Below are 27,743 nucleotides of genomic sequence, written 5' to 3' on the forward strand. Positions count from 1 at the left end.
GCGCCGGCAGCGTTTGGGGACTTCCGGGGAGAGGAGAGAGCGCGCGGCGATGGCGGCGGCGCCGGCCCTGAAGCACTGGCGCACTACGCTGGAGCGGGTGGAGAAATTCGTGTCGCCGCTCTACTTTACCGACTGTAATCTCCGCGGCAGGTGTGGCCACCTCGCCCATGGCGCCGGCCGGCCGCATCCACGCGTCTCTAGCCTTCCCGTCCGGGGGGGAAACCCAAGCTTCGGCCACCTGGGTCGAGGGACAAAGTGCCCGCTGCGGAAAGGGCTTGGGGCCCAGGAGGAGGGGGTTGGGGGAGACTGAGCTGTGAGGCAGCCCTCCCGGCGGTGGATCGAGGGAATGCGAGTCCCCCACCCGCCGGCTGGCCCACGGGCGCGTGCCCACCTGCTCCTCCCGCCCAGGCTCTTCGGAGACAGCTGCCCAGTGGCCGAGCTCTCCAGCTTCTTGACGCCCGAAAGGCTTCCCTACCAGGAGGCAGTCCAGCAGGATTTCCGCCCCGCGCAGGTCGGCGACAGCTTCGGACCCACGTGGGTAACGCTCTAGCGGTCCCGGCTTACTTGCCTCTCCTAAGGGCCACACCTCCATTGTCGGCCCTCTGCCCTAGACAGTCACTTGGGGCAGAGCAGCACCCTCTGCTGGGAGCAGATCCCTGATCCCTCAAGACTTAATGGGAAAATTTTCATTTCCTCCCTTCTCCCAGTCCCTGGACATCCCTTAGGCAGGACACTCTAGAACAAATCACAGACCCCTGATTCTCTGCCTCTTTCCCTCACCTTGCTGTACACCCCATTGCTCCTTTCTTGTGGATCAAAGATGAATACCTTGTGATGCTGCAGATACTTGGTGAAAGTCTCAAGCCCCTGCTGACCCTTAGTCCAAGGAAGTATGTCGAAAGGAAAGGGCTCCGACCCCTAGGCCCATCTTAGTGGTTCTGTTGCAGATGGTGGACCTGTTGGTTCCGGGTGGAGCTGACCATCCCAGATGCATGGGTGGGTCAGGAAGTTCACCTTCGCTGGGAAAGTGATGGAGAAGGCCTGGTGTGGCGTGATGGGGAACCTGTCCAGGTGAGGAGCCCTGCCCTAGGTCAGGTATGGCCACATTTCAGCCCTGGTCTCTGGAGAAGCCATAGCTGAGTGGCTATGCCTGCAGGGTGGTATCAGGATTTCAGGACTGGACAAGTTGTTGCTTGGGCCCTGTGTAATTTTTCCTTGGGCCCCTGTGTAATTGTTCCTTCTCATGTTTGACAGGATCGCTGAGGGTCTCAACATAATTAATACTAAACCAACCCTGCCACTGACTGGTCACCCTCCCATTCTGGGATGAAAATAGTTATTAATCAAGTACAATAATAGGTACAGCAGATCCATTTATTAACCCTTTACTAGGTGCCAGACTAGTGACTTTGCAGACTATATCACTTTTTATTTTTAGTTTTAAATAAACTAAATAAACTGGTTTTTATTATATGTAATATGTGCTTATGGCAGTCGGGGAGGGAGACTTTGAAACAGTTCTGGATAATATAAAGTTTAAAAAGTCCCCTTCACCTGAAATAATGGTTATCTGCCTGCTACCTCACCCCCAGTTCCCCAGATATAACCACTATTAAGTACCTTGTTTATGCATCCAACCTTAACAGGTTTAACCTTTAAAATCCTATGTGGTAGGTCTTTATGGCCATTTACAGACTAAGAAACTGAGATATATAGATGTTAACACACTTGTTCAGGTTCACACAGCTTCCATTTCAGTTTGACTAACCCTCAGTCTCAGGTCAGGACTTTTGTTCTTCCTGTACAGAAAGATGGCAGACCTCTCCCTCCCTCCCTTCACTGGCTCAGCGGATGTCTCCTTAGTGCCCTCTCTGGCAGGTCCCTATGCTAAGCACTGGGGATATAGTGGGGAATGAGGTAAACCTGTCCCTGACTTCATAGAGTTTCCCTTCAGATGCTTATTCAGGGGTACAGAGGCCACCAGAAGCCACCAAGGACCTGATACCTCCCCAAGATTCCACAAGACCAGTGGCTTTTCTGCTGGCAAATAGGTGCCATTTGGTGGTCATGGCACTGACTGCCACGGGGGTTGGGGCACCTGCTACCAGAGGTCCCTGATTTGTCCATCTTGGCCTTGTCTGGGAGAGAGGAGCCAGTGCTAGGGACCCGGTAGAGGGGCCTGGCCTCCCTCAGCTTATACTTCATCTGAGCTGTTCACAAGCCTCAGGTCCTGTCTCTTTCACTGCACTCCCCACCAGGGTTTGACCAAAGAGGGGGAGAAGACCAGCTATGTCCTGACTGACAAGCTGGGGGAAGAAGACCCCCGGAGGTGAGTGAGTCCCTGTGCTGTGGTTGACCAGTGCTGTAGGGAAGGGAGCACCAGTGGGCAAGGAGGAGCTGAGGCCCAGAGCGATCTGAGAAACACACCCACTTTCAATACAACCATCTTCAACTCTCTTAGTTTATTTTTGAAAAGCAGGATTTTTCTGGCTATGAAGATAGTGTTTTCGTTCTTGCGTTAAATACAGAAAAGCACAAAGAAGTAAATAACTCCCATTATCCCACCACTTAGTGACGCCCATTGTTAACATCTCAGCATTCTTCTCAGGAATTCTTTCAAATGTAGTTTTTACTAGTTGAGGTTGTATTTCTTTGATATTTCGAATCCTGATTTTTAAAAAATCCATATTATAACGTGCATTTTATGACACCATCAAAAACTCTTCTTAAGGGGCTTCCCTGGTGGCGCAGTGGTTGAGAGTCCGCCTGCCGATGCAGGGGACACGGGTTCGTGCCCCGGTCCGGGAAGATCCCACATGCTGTGGAGCGGCTGGGCCCGTGAGCCATGGCCGCTGAGTCTGTGCATCCGGAGCCTGTGCTCCGCAACGGGAGAGGCCACAACAGTGAGAGGCCCGCGTACCGCAAAAAAAACCCCAAAAAAACCAAAACAACAAAAACAAAAACAAAACTCTTCTTAGGTATTATATTTATTGAACATTGTGTATCTGATGTTTCCAGGCACTGGGACTGTGATGGTGAATGATGTGATTCTTGACAGCAAGGGGGACTCACATATACTTATATAATTGCAAAACTGATGAGGGCTTTGAAAGAAAAAACTTTCAACATAAGAAATCTGTTCTAGACTAGGGAGAGGGATAAGAGGAGAGTCATGGAAGGCTTCCCGAAGGAAGTCATGTTTGCTCTCTGAAGACTGAGTAGAACAGCACCACACCCCACCATGCTCTCCAAACAGTGGCCTGCCCATATTGGCTGATGGATCTTTGTTCTGAAAGACTGGACCTGGGAGATCCAAACATGTTTTTAATGTGCAAAGAGGGTTCTGAGACCAAGGCAGTGCTTTGTAAAGACAGCTTTGGAAATAAAAGTCGAAACAACAGTATAATTCACATGGTTCCAAACGTGGCTACTTATTCACCCCAGCCAAGGCAGAACACTCATCAGCAGAATTTGGTGTAGTCTGTTGTTTCTACCATGACCCTCTCTCACACGCACCTGACATAACTGTGAGATCCTCTGGGTGGTAGATCCTGGGGGTGAATGGGGAGGGGTCTGCTGGGTGCCTCTTTGGTCCTCCCTCCCTAGGCCCCCGAGTCCTCTGCCAGTCCCTTGGCCTGAGGCTGCCTCTCCACATTTGTAGCCTGACCCTCTATGTGGAAGTAGCCTGCAATGGGCTCCTGGGGGCCGGGAAGGGAACCATGATCGCAGCCCCTGACCCAGAGAAGATGTTCCAGGTGAGCCGGGCTGAGCTGGCCGTGTTCCACCGGGATGTCCACAAGCTCCTGGTGGATCTGGAGCTGCTGCTGGGTATGGCCAAGGTACTCGACACCCCCGCGCCACCTGCTCACCCTCTAGAGCCCTGTTCCAGGCAGGCTGTTTCTTGGGTCAGGTAGTTGGGGCTCTGGGAATCCAGAATAGGGAGGGTGTTTCATGCCTGCCTGAGTGTTGAGAGGATTTCCCTATGTAAAGGGGAGGAAGGAGACAGTGCTGAGCAGGGGGGCCAGCAGGAGCACAGGGTTGGAGGTAAGGAGGAGCTCTGCTGAGAACCCATGGGAGATCAGCTGGGGTCTAATTTTGGAGACTCTGCTTGCTTGAGATGGGGATTAAGGGACAGAACCCTGCTGCAGGGCCTCGGGGAGGACAACCAGCGCAGCTACCAGGCCCTGTACACAGCCAACCAGATGGTGAACGTATGTGACCCCGCCCAGCCAGAGACCTTCCCAGTGGCCCAGGCCCTGGCCTCCAAGTTCTTTGGCCAACGTGGGGGTGAAAGCCAGCATACCATCCATGCCCTGGGGCACTGCCACATTGATACAGGTAGGGCAGCAGCTGGCTGGGCTGGTTCGGGGAGGCAGGAGTGGCCTCGAAGACCTGACTGTGCCCTGGAAGCACTGTGTGATCCACATCAAGTTCTTGCCCCTCTTGGACCTCAGTTTTCCCTGGGGAAAGGGGAGTGGGCTGTAGGCTCTGCTAGGTGTGGCTTCATTTATTCTTTCAACAAAATCTGATGCCCCGTGTGGCCCCATGCTAGATATTGGGGGGGTAGGATTATAGAGACTGGTGATCACAAAATAGGCAGACACAGTTGCTGCCATGATGGAGGGAAGGATGGGGGGCTGGGGAGCCCAGAAGAGTCATTTAACCCAGCTGGGTCTGGGGGATTCAAGAAAGGTTTCTCAGAGGAGATGACCTTTGAACAGAGTGAGGATGAGTAAGAATTTGACAAGTGCCCAAGTCCTCAGATAGGAGTGATGTGGAAGTAGTTGAGATGGGGACTCAAGCCCAGGGGGAGGTTTCCTGGGGAGGATCAGGAGGTCAGTTTTGAACCTGGTTAAGTCTGCAGTGTCTGTGAGGCTTATGGGAAATTACATTTTTAAAAAACTCCCCAAGGTATTGATTCTGATGCAGCTAAAGTTTCTGAACCACAGAACAAGGGCTTTCTCTGCTATACCAAAGCACGGGATGTAGAGTTCTGGGCTGGTAAAGAAGGAACTGAGGCCTAGAGGTTGCAAGAGGCTGTAGTGCCTCACGCAGGACAGCTGGCCCAGGCAGGTCCATCTCAGGAAGCTGTGCCCTCTGTTCCAGGCTATTCTTCAATGTGCGTGCAGGGGAAGGGCCAACCCCCACTACCTCTTACAGGATCCTCTCAGGGGTGTCTAAACCTCAGAGTAAGGCTATTCCAGGGACTGGGGCCTCCATTTCCTGATGTAAAATTGATCCGATAGCCCTAGCCAACCTCCTTTCCCGAGTCCCTACTCCTACCTTGCAAGAGTGATGTAAAGTGACAGCTCAGGAGAGATGCCACAGGACTTTGCAGGGAAAGGGCCTGGGATGGACGGAAGGCTAGAATGACCCTCTGGAGGCCCAGGCTGGGCCTGGTTGGGTGCTGGGGGGCAGGGGTGCGGCTGGAGATCTGGGAGGAGCTGGGACATTGCTGCCCTCCTATCCTCCACCCTCCTTCCCGTCTAGCCTGGCTCTGGCCCTTCAAGGAGACCGTGCGGAAATGTGCCCGGAGCTGGGTGACAGTTGTTCAGCTCATGGAGCGGAATCCTGAGTTCATCTTTGCCTGCTCACAGGTCAGAGGGATGGCTGTGCGGTGGTACCTGGAGCCCAGTGGGCGCTAGTGTGAGGTTCCGAGGGCTTCTGGGGCCTGAGGGGCAGGGCTCCTCACCCTCAGCCACCCACTGGGCCCCAGGTGCTCAGCCCTGGGTGGGGTTCTTGTCGCCCCTGGCCTAGCTCCCGCCTCACCTGCCCCACAGGCACAGCAGCTCGCGTGGGTGAAGAGCCACTACCCTGGCCTGCATGCCCGGCTCCAGGAGTTCGCATGCCGTGGGCAGTTTGTGCCCGTGGGGGGCACCTGGGTGGAGATGGTAAGTGCAGTCTGCAGCCCCTCAGCCTCAGGCCATACCATCATGGGTTTCTCTCCTCTGCTTTGCTGGTGACTCTCTGCAGGCCCTTCATGCCCCCTCCACAGCAGCACCTATCAGTCCCTGGAATAACAGGGCCTGACACTCCAAGGGGGACGAGGGTCTCAAGCACAGTGACAGACTGTCTGCATGACCTGGCCCCAGAAACCTCCCCTCTGGCAGACAGACAGGTGGGCCTGAAGTGAGGAGATGGACACTCCCTGGGCACTGGCTATAACCCAGTGTCAGAGCCCTGGCTGCTCCTGTCCGGGTGGTTGGCCTGAGCTCCTGCGCATTCCACCTGGTGCTGACCCCGGCTGCCTCCCTGTTCCCTCACTGCCAGGATGGGAACCTTCCCAGTGGAGAGGCCATGGTGAGGCAGTTCCTGCAGGGACAGAGCTTCTTTCTGCAGGAGTTTGGGAAGATGTGCTCCGAGGTAGGCTGGGAGCGGCTGCGCCTGCAGGCGCATGGGGCTGGAGCTTGCCCTTGAGTGATGGGGGGCTGAGGCTGTGGCCGTGCTGCCAAGAGCCCTGGTCCCCATGCCCAGAGGCCCTTTCCCTGCAGTTCTGGCTGCCAGACACATTCGGCTACTCAGCGCAGCTCCCACAGATCATGCGCAGCTGTGGCATCAGGCACTTCCTCACCCAAAAACTGAGCTGGAACTTGGTGAACTCCTTCCCGGTGAGCAGGCCCCAGGGAACCAGGCTCAGAGTGGGCCTGGGTCTCACCTGGCCCATACATCTCTGTCCAGGCTTATTGAGGGGCCCTGGACAAACCACCCAACCCCGACCCAGAGAAGGCATGCCTCCCCCAGGGTCACACAACAGGAGGGGCAGGTCTAGGAGGCCCGGCTCTGCCTCAGCCCTGACTCTGCCCTCTCTCTTCTACCTGTTTCCCTACCTGCAGCATCATACCTTTTTCTGGGAGGGGCTGGATGGCTCCCGGGTGCTGGCCCACTTCCCACCTGGTGACTCATATGGGATGCAGGGCAGTGTGGAGGAGGTGAAAGGGCACCTGGTGGCCAAGGTCGGGGATGGGAGGCAGGCTGGAGAGGGCTGGGTGTCCCGTCCTAAGCTGACCCTGAGCCCGCCTGTGCAGGTGCTGAAGACTGTGGCCAAAAACCGGGACAAGGGGCGTACCAACCACAGTGCCTTCCTCTTTGGCTTTGGGGATGGGGGTGGTGGCCCCACCCAGACCATGGTGGACCGCTTGAAGCGGCTGTGCAATACAGATGGGCTGCCCAGGTCAGGCCTGGGCTCACTCAGCCCTACCCTCCGCCCTTGCCCTTAGTCCTTCCTTTTGCTCAAATATGGGGCCCGACGCCGCCCCTAAACCTTGTCCCCCTCCAATCTCAGACCATGGGCTCCTCCCAACTTCTACCCTGGTGGTAGGGTGGGGGGGAAAGCTAAAGGTGGGACGGGGCTTAAACCTACTAGAGAGAAAACTCTCCTGGGGTGTCCAGAACTGGCTTTGTGTGGACAGGGAGCTTTCTGGGCGTGGCTCCTTTCTGTCGGGACTGGATCTCTTGTCACCCTTACATGGAAGAAGGGTGAATCACACAGCCAAGCTGGGAGACCCAGGCTTGCAGTCTCCCTCAGGGTGCAGCTCTCTTCTCCGGAGCGACTCTTCTCGGCGCTGGAGGGCCACTCGGGGCAGCTGTGCACGTGGGTCGGAGAGCTCTTCCTGGAGCTACATAATGGCACCTACACCACCCACGCCCAGGTCAGGAGCTGGTTGCTGAGCCAAATGGGGAGGGCATGCCCTTGAGAGGCCCAGAGGGTCAGAGGAGGAAGCAGGGGGCAGAGCCCAGCCCAGACCTGGGGGAAGAGGCTCGTGTTCCACGGAGGAGCTGAGAGGAGAGAAGTGCAAGAGCCGGGTGGTCAGGAGCCTGGAGGAGGCAGGACTGAGCATCCCTGAGGGAGGAAGGGCTTGGGCTGAGGGGAGAGGAGGGAGGCATCTGGGGCAGATAACTCACAAGAGGCCCTGGGGAGCCACCAGGGGTTCTGAGCAAGGGAAGGCTTTGGAAGTTGTCCTGGGATGCTTGAACAGACTCTAGACCGATTCTCCCTACCCTGGGCTCAGATCAAGAAGGCGAACCGGGAGTGTGAGCGGATCCTGCACGACGTGGAGCTGCTCAGCAGCCTGGCCCTGGCCCGCAGTGCCCAGTTCCTCTACCCGGCCGCCCAGCTGCAGGACCTCTGGAGGTCAGCCTGTCTTCTGCCCCCTGCCACCCACTAACCTCACCCCAGACACCTCTGCAGCTGCCCCTCGCTCCCAGCCTTTCGCAGCCCTGCCCTTGGCCCCCGCAGGCTCCTGCTTCTGAACCAGTTCCACGATGTGGTGACTGGAAGCTGCATCCAGCTGGTGGCAGAGGAAGCCATGTGCCACTACGAAGGTGAGGCTGACAACTTTTCCGCTGCTCTCCAGCACCCGGGGCAGAGTGTCTCCTGTGGGACATTCAGGGGTCACCCAGACCCACTGCCCACCCATGACCAGCCAGTCTCTCCCCAGACATCCGTTCCCGTGGCAACAAACTGCTCAGCACTGCAGCCGCAGCCCTTTGTGCTGGCGAGCCAGGTCCTGAGGGCCTCCTCATTGTCAACACACTGCCCTGGAAGCGCACTGAAGTGTTGGCCCTGCCCAGCCCTGGTGGGGCCCACTGCCTAGGTATGAGCTGGGGAGAGGGGTGGCTACTGTAGCAGGAGGGATCAAGGCCAAATCGAGAGTTGGGGACATTCCCCTGTGGATCTCTGCTCCGGGTTGCCCCAGGCTAGAGAGTACTAGTAATACTCACCCCCTCCAGCCCCCCACCCCACCCCGAGTATGGTTCCTGGAAGGTGAGGGAGGCTGCGCTGATGCCCAGGCCTCATCCCCAGCTCTGGTGACAGTGCCCAGCATGGGCTATGCTCCTGCTCCCACCCCCACCTCACTGCAGCCCCTGCTGCCCCAGCAGCCTGTGTTTATAGTGCAGGAGGTGAGTGCTGGCACATCGTGGTGGGCGGGGGCTGGCTGTCCTGGGCTGTCCCTGACAACGTGGGGGTTCTGAGCTCCCCAACCTGGAGCAGGTGGCAAGGCAGGGCTGGGGCTGGGGTTGGGCAGGCTATTGGTGGCGGGAAGCCTCTGCAGACTTAGCCTCAAGGCCCCCTCCCACCAAGACTGACGGTTCTGTGACTCTGGACAACGGCATCATCCGGGTGAAGCTGGACCCAACTGGCCGCCTGACATCTCTGGTGCTGGTGGCCTCCGGCAGGTGCTAACCCCTCACTGCCCTCTCCCAGTGCCTGGCAGGGGACCCCAGACCTCTCATTCCCTCTGTCCCCTGGCCACAGCTGACCACAGTAGCCCACAGGTGGCTCAGGACTGGGACCCACACATGGAACAGGGCCGGCTGGGTTAGGAGTCTCCTGTCCTCTGGGCCTACTCACCCTACCTCCCACCCCACCCACCTCACACAGCTGGAGAGACCGCGATCATACAGTTGTAAAGCGCCAGTCTCCGTGTCCTTCCAGGGAGGCCATTGCTGAGGGTGCTGTGGGCAACCAGTTTGTGCTGTTCGATGATGTCCCCCTGTACTGGGACGCGTGGGACGTCATGGACTACCACCTAGAAACACGGTGCGGGGTGGGCAGGACTCGGGCGGCGTGGGATATGAGAGTATTGGGCCCCCTCCATCAGGCCGTCCTGGCTCAACGCCTCCCTCCCCTGTTCCACAGGAAGCCAGTGCTGGGCCAGGCAGGGACCTTGGCCGTGGGCACTGAGGGTGGCATGCGGGGCAGTGCCTGGTTTCTGCTGCAGATCAGCCCCAACAGTCGGCTCAGCCAAAAGGTTGTGCTGGACATCGGCTGCCCCTATGTCCGCTTCCACACCGAGGTAGCAGGGGGCAGGGTGGTGGGTATCTTCCCTGGGTGTGGCTGGTGAGGAGGGGTCCCTCCCCTTGCACCCCTACCTCCACCACCGACAGGTGCACTGGCACGAGGCCCACAAGTTCCTGAAGGTGGAGTTCCCTGCCCGTGTACGGAGCCCCCAGGCCACCTTTGAGGTCCAGTTCGGACATCTGCAGCGGCCCACCCACTACAACACCTCTTGGGACTGGGCCCGATTTGAGGTCTGATGTGGGGTGGTGTGGGGCGGGGTGTGGTGGAGGGTTTGGATCCTCCCTGGCTGGGGAGAGACTAGTTGTCTGGCTGGTATGGGGTGAGGAGGAGGAAGATGATGATCAGTATTTGCTGGTTCCTGACATGTATGCCAGGCATGGTGCTAAATGCTTTCTGTTTAGTCTGATATTCATGCCCATTTGGTGGGGTAAGTACTCTTATCCCCCTTTCCCAGATGAGGAGCTGGGGCTTAGACAGGTTGTGTGGTGTGCTCAGGGCCTCCTGTAGCGAGAGCTGGCATTCATTCAATCATGTGGTCCCAGAGCTTCCCTCAGTCTACTGACAGGAGCTCTGGAGCACGAGGAGGAGGCGGGGCCACCAAGTGGGTTTCCGATCTACCCTCCAGGTGTGGGCCCACCGCTGGATGGATCTGTCAGAGCACGGCTTTGGGCTGGCTCTGCTCAATGACTGCAAGTATGGCGCGTCAGTGCGAGGCAGCGTCCTCAGCCTCTCCCTGTGAGTGGGGTGCCTCCCAGGGACTGGTATGGGAGCGCGGTCTTCCCAGGACAGAACTTCAGCAGCTCCGGCCTGTCCCTTACCACCCTCCCCACCCCAGCTTGCGGGCGCCCAAGTCCCCTGACGCCACGGTTGACATGGGGCGCCACGAGTTCACCTACGCGCTGATGCCACATGAGGGTGAGTGCTGCGGCCCTGATAACTCTCAGCCCCTCTCAGCCTCGGTTGCCCCAACGGTAAGTGGGGAGCACTCCAGCAGTCCCACGCCCCTACCCTCATTTTCCACCACGCGTCCCTTTCCGGTCTGCGCCCAGGGTCCTTCCAGGACGCTGGCGTTATTCCCGCTGCCTACAGCCTCAACTTCCCCCTGTTGGCGCTGCCCGCCCCGGGCCCGGCACCCGCCGCCGCCTGGAGCGCCTTTTCAGTGTCTTCGCCCGCAGTCGTGTTGGAGACCGTCAAGCAGGCAAGGGCCAGTGGGGTGCGGGGAGCGGGCCGGGGTCCCGAGCTGGGCCCGCCCTCGGCCCCGCCCACTACCCACCTCCCTCCGTAGGCGGAGACCAGCCTCCAGGGCCGCAAGCTGGTCCTGAGGCTGTACGAGGCCCACGGCAGCCACGTGGACTGCTGGCTGCGCACGTCGCTGCCGGTTCAGGAGGCCGTCCTGTGAGTGGGGGCGCGGGGTGGGAGTGGGAGTCCTGCCCTCGCGGAGCCCTCATGGTCCCTCCTGTTCTCCAGCTGTGACCTCCTGGAGCGCCGTGACCCTGCTGGCCCCCTGCCCCTTCGGAACAACCGCCTGAAGCTCACCTTTTCTCCCTTCCAAGTGCAGTCCCTGTTGCTCGTGCTGCAGCCCGCACCGAGCTGAGTCCCTGAGCGTGGGGTTTTGTTCGTGGAAGGCTTTGGGGGCTCCTCATTTCTGCCTCCCAAGCCTGAAGCAAGGATCAGTTACCTCTTGAACAATAAATGCTTGGCTCAGGAACCCTGCTGGTAGCCCCTGCTCAGTCCCCTCAGGGCCCAAACTCAGGCATTGAGGGGGGAAGTTTTTACCCCAGGCAGCTGGGGACAGGGGCAAGATCTAAGGTTATCTGTGCGCGCAGGGTCTGGATTGCAGGCCCCATGACAGAGGGGGATGGATATCAATGACCATAAGCTGACTGTAAGACCATGATATAAGAAGCTCTTCCGGGACTTCCCTGGCGGTCCAGTGGTTAAGACTCCGAGCTTCCAATGCAGGGGACATGGTCGGGAAACTAAGATCCCGCATGCCATGTGGTGTGGCCAGGGCTGCGGGGGGTGGGGGGTGGGAAGAAGCAGCAGCTCTTCCCCCGTGTCCACAGGCAGAGGGCCTGGGGCTGGGGAGGAGCCCTGGTGGGTGGGTTCTGGCTGGTTCCCACTAGGAGGGGAGCATTGACTAGTCTGGACTAGGCTAGGGGAGCAGCCACATGAGGAATCCTGGACTGGAGGAGCTGTAGAGCCTGGGCTGCCCCAGGGGACGGGGTGGGTCTCTGCACCACCTCTGAAGGGCTGTCCCCGCAGAGGCAGACTGTCCTGAGATCCAGGGCCTTGAGGCCTGGGATGGGGCTCAGTCTGCCATGCTGAGGCAGTGGCCCTCCTGTCCCCAGGGCTGGGCACCAGGCCCTCCACATTAGGCTTTCCCAGACCTTCTGCAGCCAGCCCAAGAAGTTCAAGGTTTATCAGTTTACTAAAAATTACAGCCTTTTCCACATGGGCTTAAAAAATGGGGAAAATGGGTACAATTAAAAACAACATAGTTGTATAGGGAATGGCCACAGGGCCAGGGGCAGCCAGTCCCCTGCAACTTCCAGGAAGCCGCACAGGCCCAGATCCAGGGCAGCAGGAAGGGGTGGATGCAAGCAAGGAGACCCTCCTGCTAAGAGGCTGAGGTCTCCTCAGGCTCCAAGGATGGGGTGTCAGCCTTGATCTTTTGGGGCCTGCGGCGGCCTGTGGGGAGGACAGGTGAGGTGGCAGCTCGGACCCCAGGCTGAGGACTCTGCCCCAACAGCCTCCCTACCACCTTTGTCAACGTGTTCCTCCCACCCACACTGCCGTCCCTTCCTCTCCTGGACAGCCCGTTTTGGTGGTGCCCTCCCCTCCCTAGAGGAAGATGCCGAGGAAGGCCCACCTGAGGTCGCTGGTTGCCTCCTCCTCTTCCCTTTCCCAGGGACACGGGGGGCTTCTGGGTCCCGTTGGAGGCTGGTCCCCTTGGGCTGCTGGGCCACAGTCTGCTCAGGAAGGCCCCTCCGTGCCCTTCGTGTCCTTGAAGGGGCCTTGTTTGGAGGTGGAGGGTTCTGGATGGAGAAGACACAGGTCCCTGAGGAGCTCAGCAGGTCACAGGTTGGTTAGGACCCACCATTGCCCACCATTGTCAAGGGAAGGAGCTGCCCAAGAGCCTGGCCTGGTAGGTGCAGCCAGGACAGGAGAGGGTACAGGGAGGGGGTAGGAGCAGGGAGACATACCTCTACTTGGTCCTCAGGACCCCGCTGTGCTCCCTTGGATTTCTTCTTGCGGGACTTGCCCCCTGCAGGATACTGTTGCTGATGGGGTTGGAGGGTCTTGTGGCCGCGGCCCCCTTTCTCTAGACTCCCATGCTCCCACTCTGGAGTGCCTCCAAGGGTTGGAGTGGGGACTGGGATGGAGAAGGGTGCTGTAGCCCTTGCAGGCAACTAGTCCTTTTCCCTCTCATTACATTAGGCATAGCTTACCTTTGGGCACCAAGGGTCCAGGATCCCCCTAAAATGGAATCAGGAGAATTCAGGAGTCAATCTGGCAGGGGTAGTTTTCCTTGGGAGAGGCAGAACTCACCTGTCCTTCCAGATCAGTGAAGCCCCTCCCCTAGGAAGCCTCTCTGACTGTCCCCTCCCCGCCAGGTCAGAGCCAACAGCAAGGTAACCCTGCCCTGGGCTGCTCCACTAGCTGGGACCCTGGGACTCAGAGGAGGGGAGGAGCATAGCACAGGGAAAGCTTAGATCCTCAGGAACAGTGCAACCCCAGGTCTTTCCATCCCACCAGCTTCCTCAGGGCTCCATTTGCCTGTGTGAGCATTAGAGCCCAAACCTGGAACCAGATGGTGCGGCCATGCCGGTCCCGCAGGGAGCTCATGCCCAGCGTGCCATAACACCGCAGCCAGGCTCGGAAGGCAGCAAAGTCCTCCTCCGTGCTCTCCGGCCCATAGCCTTTGCCTCCTGTGGGACAGAGGAGCCAGGCGGAGGTCAGAGGGCTGACTTAGGCTGGGAGGGAGGGGAGCACAGTTAGACCTGGCTCAGACCTCAGCTTTACAAGCTGATGGACTGAGTCAGGGGGCCAAGGCTCTCCCTCCTCCAGCTGTGTGACCTCAGGCTGGTGTCTTCCCCTCTCTGGGCCATGGCTTTCCCATCCTGGAGTTGAGTTAAGAATCCTTGCCCTGCCTGCCTCATGGGGCAGCTCAGGGGACATAGACACCCGACACATGAAGATCAGTGAAGGAGGCTTAGTCCATTTAGGAACGACTAGGTCGACAAACTTCCATTCCCCAGGCAGGGAACCAGGCCCAGAGAGGGGCAGGAACTGTCCCAGGTTACACGATATGCCAAAGCAGACCTAGCTGGCCATCTCTGCCTCCCAGGCCTCACCGAGTTGGACCACTTCCTTGGGCACTGAGTGGCACAGCTCCAGCAGGTCTGGGTTCTGCAGCTTGGCCCTGATCTTCTGGCTCAGGGTCAGCTCCGGGCTCTGGAGAAGAGGCAGGGGTAGGACCTGGATGTCAGCATGAGGCAGGGCCACTCAGAAGGCAGCTGACCCCTCAGGGAACAGACCCCTTCTGAGCTTGGCAGGACTCCGACAGTTCATCTGCCCCCCATCACCTCCCCCATGCACACACATTGTAGAGATGGGGAAACAGGCTGGAAACTGAGAAGGGACCTGCTTGAGTTAAGCTGGAGACGCCTGACCCAGCCCAGACCCTTGTCAGCCTGCACTGATAGGTGCGTGCGTCCCCCCCCTGCAGCCTCACCGGCCTGCGCTGCTGCAGTGCCTCCAGAACCGTGCGGGCCTTCTCGAAGGGGGGTATCTTCAGCCTGCAGTGAGGTGGAGAGAGGGCGCCATGCTAAGCAGTGGGGAATGTGGGCACACCCAGCCACCCCAGCCCTCATGCCCAGGGCCTGCCTGCTGACCGGTATAGGATCTCTGCCCGCAGATAGTTGCCAATGCCATTGAAGAACCTCTGGTCCAAGAGGGCCTCACAAATGGGCCGGTCAAAGGCCTTGTCTGCTAGGTTTCGTAACACATTCTCTCTGGAGGGACACAGTCTGGGCAGGTGAGACCCATTCTGCCCACCCCACCCCTCCCTGCCTCCCGATGGGTTAGGGGAGAGGAGCTGGGGGAACCCGTTCCTGGGTGCAAGGGAAGGAAATGGGGAGTCCCAGTTCCCCTCTTCCCAGCCTCAGTGGTGTTTTGGCAGCGGGAACCTCAGTTTTCTGTTAAATGGGAACAACAGTGTGGGATTTTAATGCATTACAAAAGGTAAAAAAATACCAGTCAAAAGCAGCATGTTCAAGAAAACACATGAGTCTAGGTATGTAGTGTGTATATCACCAAAGTGCCTCAGACTCGAGACATTTTTGAGAACAGGGTGATCACAGGACCTCAGGTGTGTCCGCAGTCTGGAACTCCCTGTGTAGGACTTCTGGTTGGTTAGATACGAAGATTTGTTATTAGTGGGGTCAGGTCTTTTCAAGAAGCTGAAGATCTTCCAGGAAGCTGATACTGGCTCTGTTTATTTAGCAGGAGTGAGGGGGCAAGCCCTGGCTGGTGAGTGCCCAGCAGCTCCCACCCCACCTCCAAGGGTCATGGGTCTCTCTTCACCACCACGAAGGGTACGTGTATCTTGTTTCTTTGTGGAAAAGGATCATGGCAAGACTGACTCAGTGATGGGCATGAGAAGCAAATGAAATAGGGGGCCAGAAGACAGAGTTTTTGGGGTAAAGGTAAGAGTAGGAGGTTGGCCTGGGTGTTCAGATCCCTGAGGGGGGCAGATCCCCACAGGCTCCACAGCTGGAGGACAAAACAAGCCGAAATGCTCATCTTGTGAGAGAAGCTTCAGCTGGCAAAGAGTTAACTTGTGGCATGACTCCCTAGAAAAGGTGAAGTGGGAGAAATGCAAGACAACACAGACACTTCCCTAGGGGTGCACTTGGGGTCATACCTGGGAAGGCCAGGAATCTGCTGCCTTCTGTGGCACCAGAGACGCCCTGACCCACCCCAAGGGGCAGCCGAAGGCGTGCCTTCCCCAAGAAAGGATTTGCCAAGTCCACTCCAGGCCTTTGTGTTTGTGATTCTTGTCAGATCGCTTTTACTTGAGAGCTATGCACAGCTGGCTCCTCATCAGGCAGGCCTCAGCTCACACGTCACCTGGGGTGGCCTTTCCTAATGCACCCTCCTCCTCCCCCCACCTCCACAGCTCAAAGTCATTTTCTACCTCTTGGATTTTTCTTCAGGCATGTGTCTATTTGAATTAATCTAGTCCCCTTTTTCCCCCTGCCCCACCTGAACTAGCTCTGTGGGAGCAGGGACCACATCCCTCTTGATCACTGCTGAACCCCCAACACTTAGAGCTGGCCTGGCATGAAGCAGAGACTCATACATGTTTTATCTTTAGAGGAAGGGAAGTGGCTGACACTGGCCATCTTATGTGTGCCATCTTATGTGACCTGGTGGGGCCAGGTGGGGCCGTTACCCCTCCCTCAGGCAGAAGACAGGCACACAGACCACGGGACACAGACCAGTGGGTAAGCAGAATGTGGGAGACCACAGTCTGATTCAGAAACCACATTAGGCAGTCCTCTCCCCACTCCCTTGAAGCAATTCCTTCCTGCTCAGCCTCCTTTCTTAGGTTGTTAAAGCCTCTCCACCTTTCTTCTTAGCCTCTTGAGGGTGCCAAAAGACAGAGTGGGATGCTGACCTGAGACCCAGCTCTCACACTAACTGGCCATGTCCTCATCCACCTCTTGCTCCCCCCCCTTCTCCCACGTCAGTTTTGGGTTTCCACATCCATTAGCTCAGGGAACTGCCCCCAGGAAAGCACACTGTCTTGGTCTACAGGTGAAGGGACTGAAGCTCAAAGGGGGCTGGAACTCGCTCCTTCTTGACCACCGAGGCACTAACGGCCAGGCCTGGAGCCTGGACTGTATTCATCACACCTGGTGCTGGCCCTACCTGAACTGCTCGTACTCCAGCAAGACACATGGCCCGCGGCCTGGCTGCCACTTGCCCCCGAGGTCCCAATGGCCAAAGCGGCGGATGTCCACGAAGCAGAGGGCAAGTCGGGGGCCAGGGGGAGCCGTGTAAAAGCGCAGATGGGCATGGGGTGGCAGCGCATCGCTGGGCACCAGCTGGAAGGAGCCGGTCATGCCAAAGCGGAAGACAAGGGCCAGTGGCCCCCGTGGGGGCTGGGCCCCAGGCAGGGGGCTCAGTGTCAGGCGCAGCTCCTTGCCTCGGGCTAAAGCTGAGATGTGGTAGGCGCTGCTCTCAAAGGGCACCTCAGGGTTGCGGCTGACAGGTGACTTCTCCACACACCCGCCAAACACCAGCTCCCTGCATGCCTCGTTCACAAAGTGACTGGCCAGATGCAGCTCAGGGCCCTCAGGCATTCTGTGGGAGGGGTGGCCAGGCCCTGTGGGGGAGGATGACAGCAGGTTGGGCCAGGTGTGCATCCAGTGAGGTAGCAATTATCACTCCCAGTTTTCAGAGGGTCAGAGGGGGCCATGGTCAACTGATAATTGGCAGGAAATCAGCTGGCTTGGCCACAGCCCCTGCTCCACACCCCTCCCCCACCCTCCCCGAAAATGCTGAGAAAGCTCAGACTAGGGAAACATGACTCCCTTGCTCATTAACACTTTCCATGGGCTTCCATGAACCCTTCCTGATTTTAGAATAACATCCAGATCCTTCCCGGGCCCACACCGTCACCTCATTTCCTCCCACGCTCCCTCTGACTCACTGGCTTCAAGTACACTGCTCTTCTTTCCCCCATGCCTTCACCCCTGCTGTCCCCCTCAGTCTGGGAACATCCGAGAGAGGACTTCCCTGACCACCCTATCCAAGGCAGCATCGTACCCCCCGACCCCCTACACGTTTTCCTTTCTTCGTGGCACTCCCAGAACCTGAAATTATTTTATCATCTCTTCTCTGCCTCTACCTCCACTCCCACCCCAGAGTGGAAGCTCTGCTTGCTCATCACCCCACCGCTTGGAATCAGGCCCGCATCGGTTGTCACAATGACTGAGGGAATGAGCCTGGAAGAGAAGAGCTGGGAAAACGGTTGCTCAGAGGCTCAGCCGGCAGTGTGGAGGCCTGCCACCACCCACTGGTCAGGACCATAGCGAGGACAAGGAAGAGGGAATGCAGGTGTCTCCAGGTACGTCAGCGCCGGAGTCAGGTACACACGACTTCGAGGGAGGAGATAGGGGAGTCAGAAGGGCTCCCCAAGCTCTAGCCCATGGTCCAGGGGGGAATTGGAAACGCCCCGGTCAGCGCCTCGGGCCGAGAGAGGCGTACTCCCCTTCCTCACCCTCGCTGGCGGAGAGAGGAGAGTTTGCCACTTTCCTTTTCGCCAGATCGAAGGCGAAGGTATGTGTTGGGCAGAGGGGGGCATTTAGCCAGAGCAGACTCCTTTGCCCTCCCCCCCGCCGCAACCTCAGCGCCGCCCCGGGCCTGGCACCCGAAAGGGTTCGTTTTGCTGGAAAAGGTGAACTTCCAGGTTCTTAATTTCGCGAGGGGCGGACGCTCTATGGCTCGCCTCCCACCCACCCCCATCCTCCACCCCCGCTGCCTGTCCTCGGTTAACCCCGGCTCCTTTCCTCCCCAGGGCCCCCAATCCCGTCCTCTCCTCAGCTCTGCTGCACACACACCCCGACCCCGGGCCCACTCGCAGGTTACCTGCGCCCATCGCCGCTCCCGCCAGCCTGCAGCCACTATGGGGTTAAGGCCGGGGGCGGAGCGGCGCCTGGGAGCATACTGGGAGCGGCGGTCGCTGCTCCAGAGCCTGATGGGAAGTGTAGTTCCTCAGGTAGGTGGCAAAGACTGTTCCGAGTGGGGTCCCCGAGCTGGGGGGCTTGGGGTGTGGGAAAGGCTTTGGGGCAGTCACCTGGCTTGGGGGGTGGCGGAAGAACCTGGCTTCCCGCTGCCCGGCGCCGGCGGGATCCGGCGTCAGGTCTGAGATCCCGGGTTGCAGCTGTCTCTGTGGCTGCGAGAAGCCACCCGGCTAGTCCGGGACCGGGTCGGCACTCCCAGCAGGAAACAGAAGCACCGTCCCGAAGCAGAGGCGCCTGCAGCTGTGCGCAGCGCGCGAACAGGTGCGCGATAAATGCAGGCTCTGGGGACCCGGTGGTGGCTCTAAGTTTCAACGCTAGTCAGACATAACAAGTAAACATCATCACCACGGGTGATGAAGTGTAGCCAAGCAGCCAAACGCAGGAGCCGAGAGCGGAACCTACTTCCGATGTGGAGGAGGGTCTCTCTGCGATGACATTTAGGCTGAAACCTCAGAAGGAGCCATCCGGAAAAGAGAGGGGACGAGTCGCTACGGCAGGCGGAAAGAACTGCCAATGCAAAGGCTTGGAGGCTGGAAAGCGAGCGATTGGCCCACTCAAAGAAGGTGGCTGGGGGGAATGCTGAGAGGTGAGGACAGACACACAAGCAAGGTCTGGTCTGGTCTGGTCCGACCTCTGGAGGCCTCTGTAAGGAGCTGGCCTTTCATCCTAAGTGTAGCAGGCACTGGTGCCTGACCCACAGCCAGGATTCATACTACTTCTCCTTCCTCCCCCCTTAATCTATTTATTCATTTATTTTGACAGAAGTATTTGAAATGAGACAATGCCTTTATTGAGCTAGTAAAGTTAACAACTTTTTTTAAAAATATTTATTTATTTATTATTTATTTATTTTGGCTGCACCGGGTCCTAGTTGCAGCATGCTGGATTTAGTTCCCTGACCAGGGATCGACTCCAGCTCGGAGTCTTAGCCACTGCACCACCAGGGAAGTCCCAACAATAACTTCTTAATATTACCTAATACATAGCCCACATTCAGATTTCCCTAATTGTCCGCAAAATGTCTTTGATAGCTAGTTTGTTCAAGGCAGAGACCAAATAAGGATTCTGTGTCTCTTCAGTCACTTTAATCTAGATGGAACCACCCTCCCCACCTCTTACCCATCTCACCTCCTTTTTTTTTTTGGTCTTCATGATACTGACCTTTCTGAAGATTCCAAGCCAATTGTCCTTTGAGATGCCCCATCACATTCTGGATTTGTCTGATGTTTCCTTGGGTGTCGTTAACTTGTTCCTCTATCTCTAGTTTTCCCTGCACACCAGAAATTAGATCTAAAGCTTGGAAATACATATGTCTCCTGGATGCTGCTCTGTACTCCAAACTGCATCACATTAGGAGGCGCCCAACATCTGGTTGTCTCACTTTAGTGAGGCTGAAATTGATCATGGTGAGGCTGTGACAGCCAGACTTCTGTGTTGTAAAGATATGTTTCACACCTTGTGACCACTAAGTAATCTATGGGGTGATTTCTTTGTTTTGTTGGCCTATTTTTGTTTGTTTAAATTAAGTTAAAATGTACATACAGTAAAATTCATCCTTTTTAGAGTGTGAGATTTTTGTTTTGTTTGTTTGTGGTAGGTTTGTTTTTTTTTTTTTTTTTTTGGTGGCGCCTTACAGCATGCAGGATCTTAGTTCCCCAGCCGGGATTAAACCCGTGCCCCCCTGCATTGGAAGCGTGGAGTCTTAACCACTGGACCGCCAGGGAAGTCCCTAGAGTGTGAGTTTTGACAAATTCATACACTCATAATCATCACCACAATCAAGAGATAAGACATTTCTATCACCCCCCTAAAATTTGCCCATGCACCTTTTTAGTCAACACTTAACACCGTACTCACTGGCAACCACTGATCTGCTTTCTGCCCCTATAGTTTTTGCCAGTATCATACACAGGCATATCTCATTTATTGTGCTCCACTTTATTGCACTTAACAGATATTGCATTTTTTTAATAAATTGAAGGTTTATGGCAATCCTCCATTGTCAGATGATGGTTAGCATTTTTTAGCAATAAAGTATTTTTAAAATTTATTTTATTGAAGTATAGTTGATTTACAATGTTGTATTAGTTTCTGCTGTACAGCAAAGTGATTCAGTTATACATTTATATATATTCTTTTTCATATTCTTTTCCATTATGGTTTATTACAAGATACTGAATATAATTCCCTGTGCTATACAGTAGAACCTTGTTGTTTATCCATTCTATATATATTGGTTTGCATCTGCCAATCCCAAACTCCCAGTCCATCCCTCGCCCACACCCCCAGCAATAAAGTATTTTTTAATTAAGGTTTGTACATTGTTTTTTTAGACACAGTGCTATTGCACACTTAATAGACTACAGTATAGTGTAAACAAAACTTTTCTATGCACTGGGAAACCAAAAAGTTCATGTGACTCACCTTATTGCCATACTTGCTTTACTGCAGTGTTCTGGAACCAAACCTGCAGTTAACTCCGAGATATGCCTGTACATGGAATCTTCAGCACGTAGCCTTGTGCATCTGCTTTCTTTATCATAGCATAATGCATTTGAGAACCATCCACGTTGTTATGCTTATCAATCAGTTCATTCCTTTTTTTTTTTTTTTTTTTTTTTTGCGTTACGCGGGCCTGTCACTGCTGTGGCCTCTCCCGTTGCGGAGCACAGGCTCCGGACGCGCAGGCCCAGCGGCCACGGCTCACGGGCCCAACCGCTCCGCGGCATGTGGGATCTTCCCGAACCAGGGCATGAACCTGTGTCCCCTGCATCGGCAGGCGGACTCTCAACCACTGCGCCACCAGGGAAGCCCCTAGTTCGTTCCTTTTTATTGCTGAGCAGTATTCCACTGTGTAGAGGTACCAGCGTGTTTATCCACTTACCAGCTGAGGGACATTGGGTTGTTTACATGTGGTGATTCTTTAGCACCACGCAAATACCCAGTTTCACATCACATCAACCTTTCATCTAATGGCTTTATCATCACTGGTGATCCTTGCCTCAATCAAGTATTTAATTGGGAGTTACAAAATGGTGATTTTCTGATTCTGTCATTCCTTCTACATTAGCTGGAATTCTTCTGTAAAGAGATTTACTTCGTTGACTAGGGTTATTTGGGTATTCTGAAATACTAAAAAGACAGGATAAATTCTGAAACCCTTCTCTTTAATTATCAATTTTTAGACTAAGAATTTAGTGCAATAATATGCAATGGTGACAAATTAGAATTTATTTGGGGGGGGGTTATCTTTTATGGACTCACAGATTTTTTTCCACATTTAATGTCTTTAAATTTGTTGCAATCTTTATCTTTTACCCCCACTTATTGAAAGAGTACTATATTAGTCTTTGGGGCTATACAAACAGGGATATACAACTCCCATCTTTAAAAAAGGCTGGTGAAAGGCGGGTAGTAAATACAAAATTAATGCAGTGCTACAATAGCAAGGAGAGGAGATTCTATGGGATTCTGTGACAACACAGAAGAGGGAATGCTACCTAGGAAACCAAGTTCATATTATACATTTGATGAAACTTGGAAATTTCTTTGTGACTTTTTTGTCTGCCACTTTATTTGTGCTTTGTTTATTCCCTGTTTTTCGTTTTGTCTTCTTTTTCTTGCCCTCCTGTGGGCTACTTGAACATCTTTTAGAATTCCAGTTTGACTTACCTATATTGTTTTTGAGTGTGTTATATTGCATACCCTTTGAAGTGGTTGCTGTAGGTATTACACTATACACATGTATGTACTTGTCACAGTTCACTGGTGTTGACATTTTATCAATTTGAGTATAGAGAAACCTTACTTCCCTTTACCCTCCCTTGTTTATAATAACCTTAAATATCTATACTACATACACTGAGAACCACATCTAACAGTATTTTGTTTTGCTTCAACTGTCGAACATATTTCAAAATACTCAAGAGAAGGAAAGTCTACTGCATCCATGTTTTTAGTCTTTCCATTGTTCTTCCTTCCTGATGTTTCAAGATTTCTTCTTCTATCATTTCCTTTCTGTTTGGAGATCTTCCTTTAGCCTTTTCTAAAAAAATTTTTATTTTATATTGGAGTATAGTTGATTTACAATGTTGTGTTAGCTTCAGGTGTACAGCAAAGTGATTCAGTTATACATATACATATATCTATTCTTTTTCAGATTCCTTTCCCATATAGGTTATTACAGAGTATTGAGTAGACTTCCCTGTGCTATACAGTAGGTCCTTGTTGATTATCTATTTTATAAATAGTAGTGTGTATATGTTAATCCTGACCTCCCAGTTTATCCCTCCCCCCACCTTTCCCCTTTGGTAACCGTAAGTTTTTTTCTACATCTGTGAGTCTGTTTCTGTTTTGTAAATAAGTTCATTTGTATCATATTTTAGATTCCACACATAAGTAATATCATATGACTCTTGTCTTTCTTTGTCTGACTTACTTCACTTAGTATGATAATCTCTAGGTCGATCCATGTTGCTACAAATGGCATTATTTCATTCTTTTTTGTGGGTGAGTAATATTCCACTGTATATAGGTACCACATCTTCTTTATCTGTTGATGGACATTTAGGTTGTTTACATGACCTGGCTATTGTAAATAGTGCCACAGTGAACACTGAAGTGCATGTATCTTTTTGAAGCACGGTTTTCTCTGGATATGTGCCCAGGAATGGGATTGCTGGATCATATGATAGCTCTGTTTTTAATTTTTTAAGGAACCTCCATACTGTTCTCCATAGTGGCTATACCAATTTACATTCCCACCAACAGTGTAAGAAGGTTCCCTTTTCTCCACACCCTCTCCAGCATTTTTTGTTTGTAGATTTTTGATGATGGCCATTCTAACTGGTGTGAAGTGATACCTCACTGTACTTTTGATTTGCATTTCTCTAATAATTAGCAACGTTGAGCATCGCTTTTCATGTGCTTTTTGGCCATCTGTATGTCTTCTTTGGAAAAATGTCTATTTAGATCTTCTGCCCATTTTTTCATCGGGTTGTTTGTTTTTTTTAACAATTTATTTTTTTATATATTTATTTATTTTATTATTTTATTTTTTTGGCTGCATTGGGTCTTCGTTGCTGTGCACTGGCTTTCTCTAGTTGCAGCAAGTGGGGGCTACTCTTCACTGCGGTGCGCCGGCTCCTCGTTGCAGTGGCTTCTCTTGTTGCGGAGCACGGGCTCCAGGTGCGCAGGCTTCAGTAGTTGTGGCACGTGGGCTCAGTAGTTGTGGCTCACAGGCTCTAGAGCACAGGCTCAGTAGTTGTGGTGCACGGGCCCAGTTGCTCCGTGGCATGTGGGATCTTCCCGGACCAGGGCTTGAACCCGTGTCCCCTGCATTGGCAGGCGGACTCCCAACCACTGTGCCAACAGGGAAGCCCTGTTTGTTTTTTTGATATTGAGCTGCATGAGTTGTTTGTATATTTTGGAGATTAATCCTTTGTCGGTCACATCGTTTGCAAATATTTTCTCCCGTGCTATGGGTTGTCTTTTTGTTTTGTTTATGGTTTCCTTTTAGCCTTTTTATTTTTAGATTAGGTCTGCTGGTGACAAATTATATTAGTTATCCTTCATCTGTGAATGTCTTGATTTCCCCCTTTACTCTTTTTTAAAATGCCTTACAGTTTTGTCATTTTTCAAATTGAAGTATAGTTGATTTACAATACTATATTAGTTTCAGGTGTACAACATAGTGATCCAATATTTTTATAATTATACTCCATTTAAAGTTGTTATCAAACATTGACTATATATCCTGTGCTGTACATATGTCCTTGAAGCTTATTTATTTTACACATAGTAGTTTGTACCTCTTAATCCTCTATTCCTATCTTGCCCCTCCCCCTTCTCTCTCCCCACTGGTAACCACTAGTTTGTTCTCTATATCTGTGAGTCTATTTGTTTTGTTATATTCATTCATTTCATTTATTAGATTTCACATATAAGTGATATCATACACTATTTGTCTTTCTCTAACTTATTTCACTAAGCATAATACCTTCCGGGTCCATCCATGTTTTTGTAAATAGCAAAATTTCATTATTTCTTGTGGCTGAGTGATATATATATATATATATACACACACACACACACACACACACACACAATGAACATTGGGGTGCATGTATGTTTTTGAATTAGTGTCTTTGTTTTCTTCAGATAAATACCCAGAAGTAGGAATGCTGGATTACATTGTAGTTCTATTGCTAGTTTTTTGAGGAACTTCCATACTGCTTTCACAGTGGCTACACCAATTTACATTCAGACCAACAACATACAAGGGTTCCCCTTTCTCCACATCCTTGCCAACATTTGTTATTTGTGGTCTTTTTGATGATAGTCATTCTGACAGGTGTGAGGTGATATCTCATTGTGGTTGTGATTTGCATTTCTCTAATAATTGGTGATGCTGGGCATCTTTTCATGTGCCTGTTGGCCATCTCTATGTCTTCTTTGGAAAAATGTCTTTTCAGGTCTTCTGCCCATTTTTTAATCGGATTGCTTGTTTTTTTGATATTGAATTGTATGAGCTATTTATATATTTTGAATATTAACCCCTTATCGGTCATATCAGTTGCAAATATTTTCTCCCATTCTGTAGATTGTCTTTTTGTCAGTGGTTTCCTTTGCTGTGCCAAAGCTTTTAAGTTTAATTAGGTGCAATTTGTTTAATTTTGCTTTTGTTTCCTTTGCCTTAGGAGACAGATCCAAAAAAATATTGCTACAATTTATGTCAGAGTGTTCTGCCTACATTTTCTTCGAGTTTTATGATATCCAGTCTTACATTTAGGTCTTTAATCCATTTTGAGTTTATTTTTGTATATGGTGTGAGAAAAATGTTCTAATTTCATTCTTTTACTCCCCCTTTACTCTTGAGGTGATTTTCGCTGAATATAAAATTCTGGGTTGGGCCTCCCTGGTGGCGCAAGTGGTTGAGAGTCCGCCTGCCGATGCAGAGGATGCGGGTTCGTGCCCCGGTCTGGGAGGATCCCATATGCCGCGGAGCGGCTGGGCCCGTGAGCCATGGCCGCTGAGCCTGCGCGTCCGGAGCCTGCGCGTCCGGAGCCTGTGCTCCGCAACGGGGGAGGCCACGACAGTGAGAGGCCCGCATACCACAAAAAAAAAAAAAAAAAAAAAAAAAAAAAAAAAAAAAATTCTGGGTTGACACTTCTTTTCTTTCAGGGCCTGAAACGTGTTGCACTTTTGGTTTCTGGCCTTTGTGGTTTCTGATGAGATATTCAGTCATTCGAATTGTTTCCCCCCTATATGTAAGGTGTCATCACTCTCTTGCTGCTTTCAATTTTTTTTTCTTTAGTTCTCAGAAGTTTGATTATGACGTATCTTTACATAAATTTCTTTGGGTTCAACCTGTGTGGAGTTCATCAGTTTCTTGACTCTGTAGGTTTGTCTTTTGCCATATTTTGGAAAATTTTAGCCATTATTTCTTTGAATACTTTTCCTGTCCTACCTTCTTTCTCACCTTCTGGGACTCTGACAACACAAATACTAGATCTTTTGTTATAGTCCTACAGGTCCCTGAAACTCTGTTTTATTGGTTTTTTGTTGTTGTTGTTGTTTGTTTTCCAAACTATTTTCTCTCTGTTGTTCAGGCTGGGTAATTTCTATTGATTTATCTTCAAATCCACTGATTCTTTCTTCTGTTGTTAAGTCTACCCATTGAGATTTTTACTTGGGTTATTGTAGTTTTCAGTTCTAAAATTTTTTTCTGGTTCTTTATATCTTCTATTTCTCTGCTGAGACTTGAGGCATTTTTATGATAGCTGTTTTAAAATCCTTAGCATAGAATTCTAACAGCTGAGTCATTTTGGTGTTGGCATTTGTTGTTTTTTTTCATTCAAGTTGAGATTTTCTTGGTTCTTGGTACGATTTTTTAAATTGAATCCTAGACATTTTGGGTATTATGAGACTGCATCTTATTTAAATCTTCTCTTTTAGCAGGCCTCCTCTGACACAGTACCAGTGGGGAAAGGGGTATGCCACCTCCTTATTGCTGGATGGGGTGGGAGTCTAGGCTTCCACTCAGCCTTTGCAGTCAGGGGTCAAAGAGGGGCTGCACTTCTGCAGGGTGTGGCTGGAGTACAGCCGTTACTGTCCATAACTTTTTCTGTCCTTCTGGACTGTCCTTTTCCCGGTCCTTTGCCTAGAGAGAGTAGGCTTTTGTTGGGCCTTCCTTTGTCTGTGTGTTGTTTCTAGGTGGATGGCTTCTCCAGCTCCCAGCTTGGGATACATGAAGCAAAAAGAAAATCTAAGGAATTCTCTGCTGTGTTGTTCTTCAGGTCTTGAGGTCTAGCCAGTCTGCCTTCTTCTCGTCACCTTTCATAGTCTTGTTTTATATATAACGTCTAAGGTTTTTAGCTGAACTTAGTGGAAGGAATAGAGAAAAGCCCATTGGCTCCATTTCTCCAGAAGCAGAAGCCAGGAGGGGAGTGAGTCCTTATAGCTTTGATGCTTAAATTGTCCCATCTTTAGCCAGTGGGATGAGATGGCTCCTGTTGACATTACTTATTATTCTTTGATAGCTTCCTTGGACCCCGAGATGTTCTAGGCTTACCTTGTATTCTCCCTGCCCCACACCTGGAATCAGTCTGTTCTACAAGGGACCCTAGTTGGCCTAAGCCAGTCCTGGGAGGCCATTTGTCTTAGTCTGTTCAGGCTTCTATAACAAAACACCATGGACTGGGTGGCTTAAAAAACAGACATTTAGGGACTTCCCTGGTGGTGCAGTGGTTAAGAATCCGCCTGCCAATGCAGGGGACATGGGTTTGAGCCCTGGTCCAGGAAGATCCCACATGCCGCGGAGCAACAAAGCCCGTGTGCTATAACTACTGAGCCTGCGCTCTAGAGCTCGCGAGCCACAACTACTGAGCCTGCGTGCCCTGGAGCCTGTGCTCCAAAACAAGAGAAGCCACTGTAATGAGAAACCTGTGCACCGCAACAAAGAGTAGCCTCCACTGGCCGCAACTAGAGAAAGCCTGCACACAGCAATGAAGACCCAACACAGCCAATAAATAAATAAATAAATAAATAAATAATTTTTTTTTAAAACACAGATATTTATTTCTCGTAGTTCCAGAGGCTGGGAAGTCCAAGTTCGAGTCAGAGTC

General features: G+C 52.6%; 2 protein-coding genes across 7 annotated transcripts; one reads left to right on the forward strand and one right to left on the reverse strand.

Moving 5' to 3' along the window:
• Positions 1 to 11,510, forward strand: MAN2C1 (mannosidase alpha class 2C member 1). 4 transcript variants are annotated; one of them, XR_009531779.1, is made up of 26 exons: positions 1 to 150; positions 409 to 534; positions 948 to 1,071; positions 2,259 to 2,329; positions 3,662 to 3,839; positions 4,149 to 4,338; positions 5,491 to 5,597; positions 5,781 to 5,891; positions 6,271 to 6,363; positions 6,492 to 6,608; positions 6,834 to 6,929; positions 7,026 to 7,171; positions 7,526 to 7,649; positions 8,010 to 8,131; positions 8,237 to 8,322; positions 8,439 to 8,594; positions 8,804 to 8,901; positions 9,083 to 9,177; positions 9,437 to 9,541; positions 9,641 to 9,797; positions 9,889 to 10,032; positions 10,428 to 10,537; positions 10,638 to 10,717; positions 10,892 to 11,000; positions 11,088 to 11,197; positions 11,270 to 11,361. XR_009531779.1 is itself a non-coding variant. In XM_060096977.1 (26 exons), exons 1-26 carry the CDS (start codon positions 50 to 52, stop codon positions 11,394 to 11,396), a joined length of 3,174 nt encoding a protein of 1,057 aa, XP_059952960.1. In that variant the 5' UTR covers positions 1 to 49; the 3' UTR covers positions 11,397 to 11,510. The 4 variants fall into 4 exon arrangements, 3 of the variants coding, with proteins under 3 accessions (XP_059952960.1, XP_059952958.1, XP_059952959.1); XM_060096977.1 differs by having other exon boundaries at positions 8,791 to 8,901; positions 9,045 to 9,177; positions 10,852 to 11,000; positions 11,270 to 11,510; XM_060096975.1 differs by having other exon boundaries at positions 10,852 to 11,000; positions 11,270 to 11,510.
• A 722-nt stretch (positions 11,511 to 12,232) lies between these two features.
• Positions 12,233 to 18,498, reverse strand: NEIL1 (nei like DNA glycosylase 1). Of its 3 annotated transcripts, XM_060096979.1 has the most exons (10): positions 18,464 to 18,498; positions 16,742 to 17,198; positions 14,701 to 14,820; positions 14,541 to 14,604; positions 14,161 to 14,260; positions 13,607 to 13,734; positions 13,255 to 13,282; positions 13,009 to 13,178; positions 12,675 to 12,840; positions 12,233 to 12,493 (listed from the first exon to the last, which is right to left on the reverse strand). In XM_060096979.1, the coding sequence occupies exons 1-10, from the start codon at positions 18,471 to 18,473 to the stop codon at positions 12,423 to 12,425; spliced, it is 1,314 nt and encodes a 437-aa protein (XP_059952962.1). In that variant the 5' UTR covers positions 18,474 to 18,498; the 3' UTR covers positions 12,233 to 12,422. The 3 variants fall into 3 exon arrangements, with proteins under 3 accessions (XP_059952962.1, XP_059952963.1, XP_059952961.1); XM_060096980.1 differs by lacking the exon at positions 18,464 to 18,498 and having other exon boundaries at positions 13,009 to 13,070; positions 16,742 to 17,303; XM_060096978.1 differs by lacking the exon at positions 18,464 to 18,498 and having other exon boundaries at positions 16,742 to 17,303.
• Positions 18,499 to 27,743: the final 9,245 nt, after the last annotated feature.

The sequence above is a fragment of the Mesoplodon densirostris genome, chromosome 4 (assembly GCF_025265405.1).
Source record: "Mesoplodon densirostris isolate mMesDen1 chromosome 4, mMesDen1 primary haplotype, whole genome shotgun sequence".
NCBI lineage: Eukaryota > Metazoa > Chordata > Mammalia > Artiodactyla > Ziphiidae > Mesoplodon > Mesoplodon densirostris.

What these genes read in the sequence shown, in the direction of transcription:
- NEIL1 (XM_060096978.1), bottom strand. Translation starts at nt 17,238, where the DNA reads ATGCACACCTGGCCCAACCTGCTGTCATCCTCCCCCACAGGGCCTGGC. An exon ending in CTGGAGTACGAGCAGTTCAG is followed by an intron (nt 14,821 to 16,741) that starts GTAGGGCCAGCA and finishes GTGTCCCTCCAG; the next exon opens with AGAGAATGTGTTACGAAACC. An exon ending in CACTGCAGCAGCGCAGGCCG is followed by an intron (nt 14,261 to 14,540) that starts GTGAGGCTGCAG and finishes CCTCTTCTCCAG; the next exon opens with AGCCCGGAGCTGACCCTGAG.
- MAN2C1 (XM_060096977.1), top strand. Translation starts at nt 50, where the DNA reads ATGGCGGCGGCGCCGGCCCTGAAGCACTGGCGCACTACGCTGGAGCGG. An exon ending in CCTACACCACCCACGCCCAG is followed by an intron (nt 7,650 to 8,009) that starts GTCAGGAGCTGG and finishes CCCTGGGCTCAG; the next exon opens with ATCAAGAAGGCGAACCGGGA. An exon ending in CAGCTGCAGGACCTCTGGAG is followed by an intron (nt 8,132 to 8,236) that starts GTCAGCCTGTCT and finishes TGGCCCCCGCAG; the next exon opens with GCTCCTGCTTCTGAACCAGT.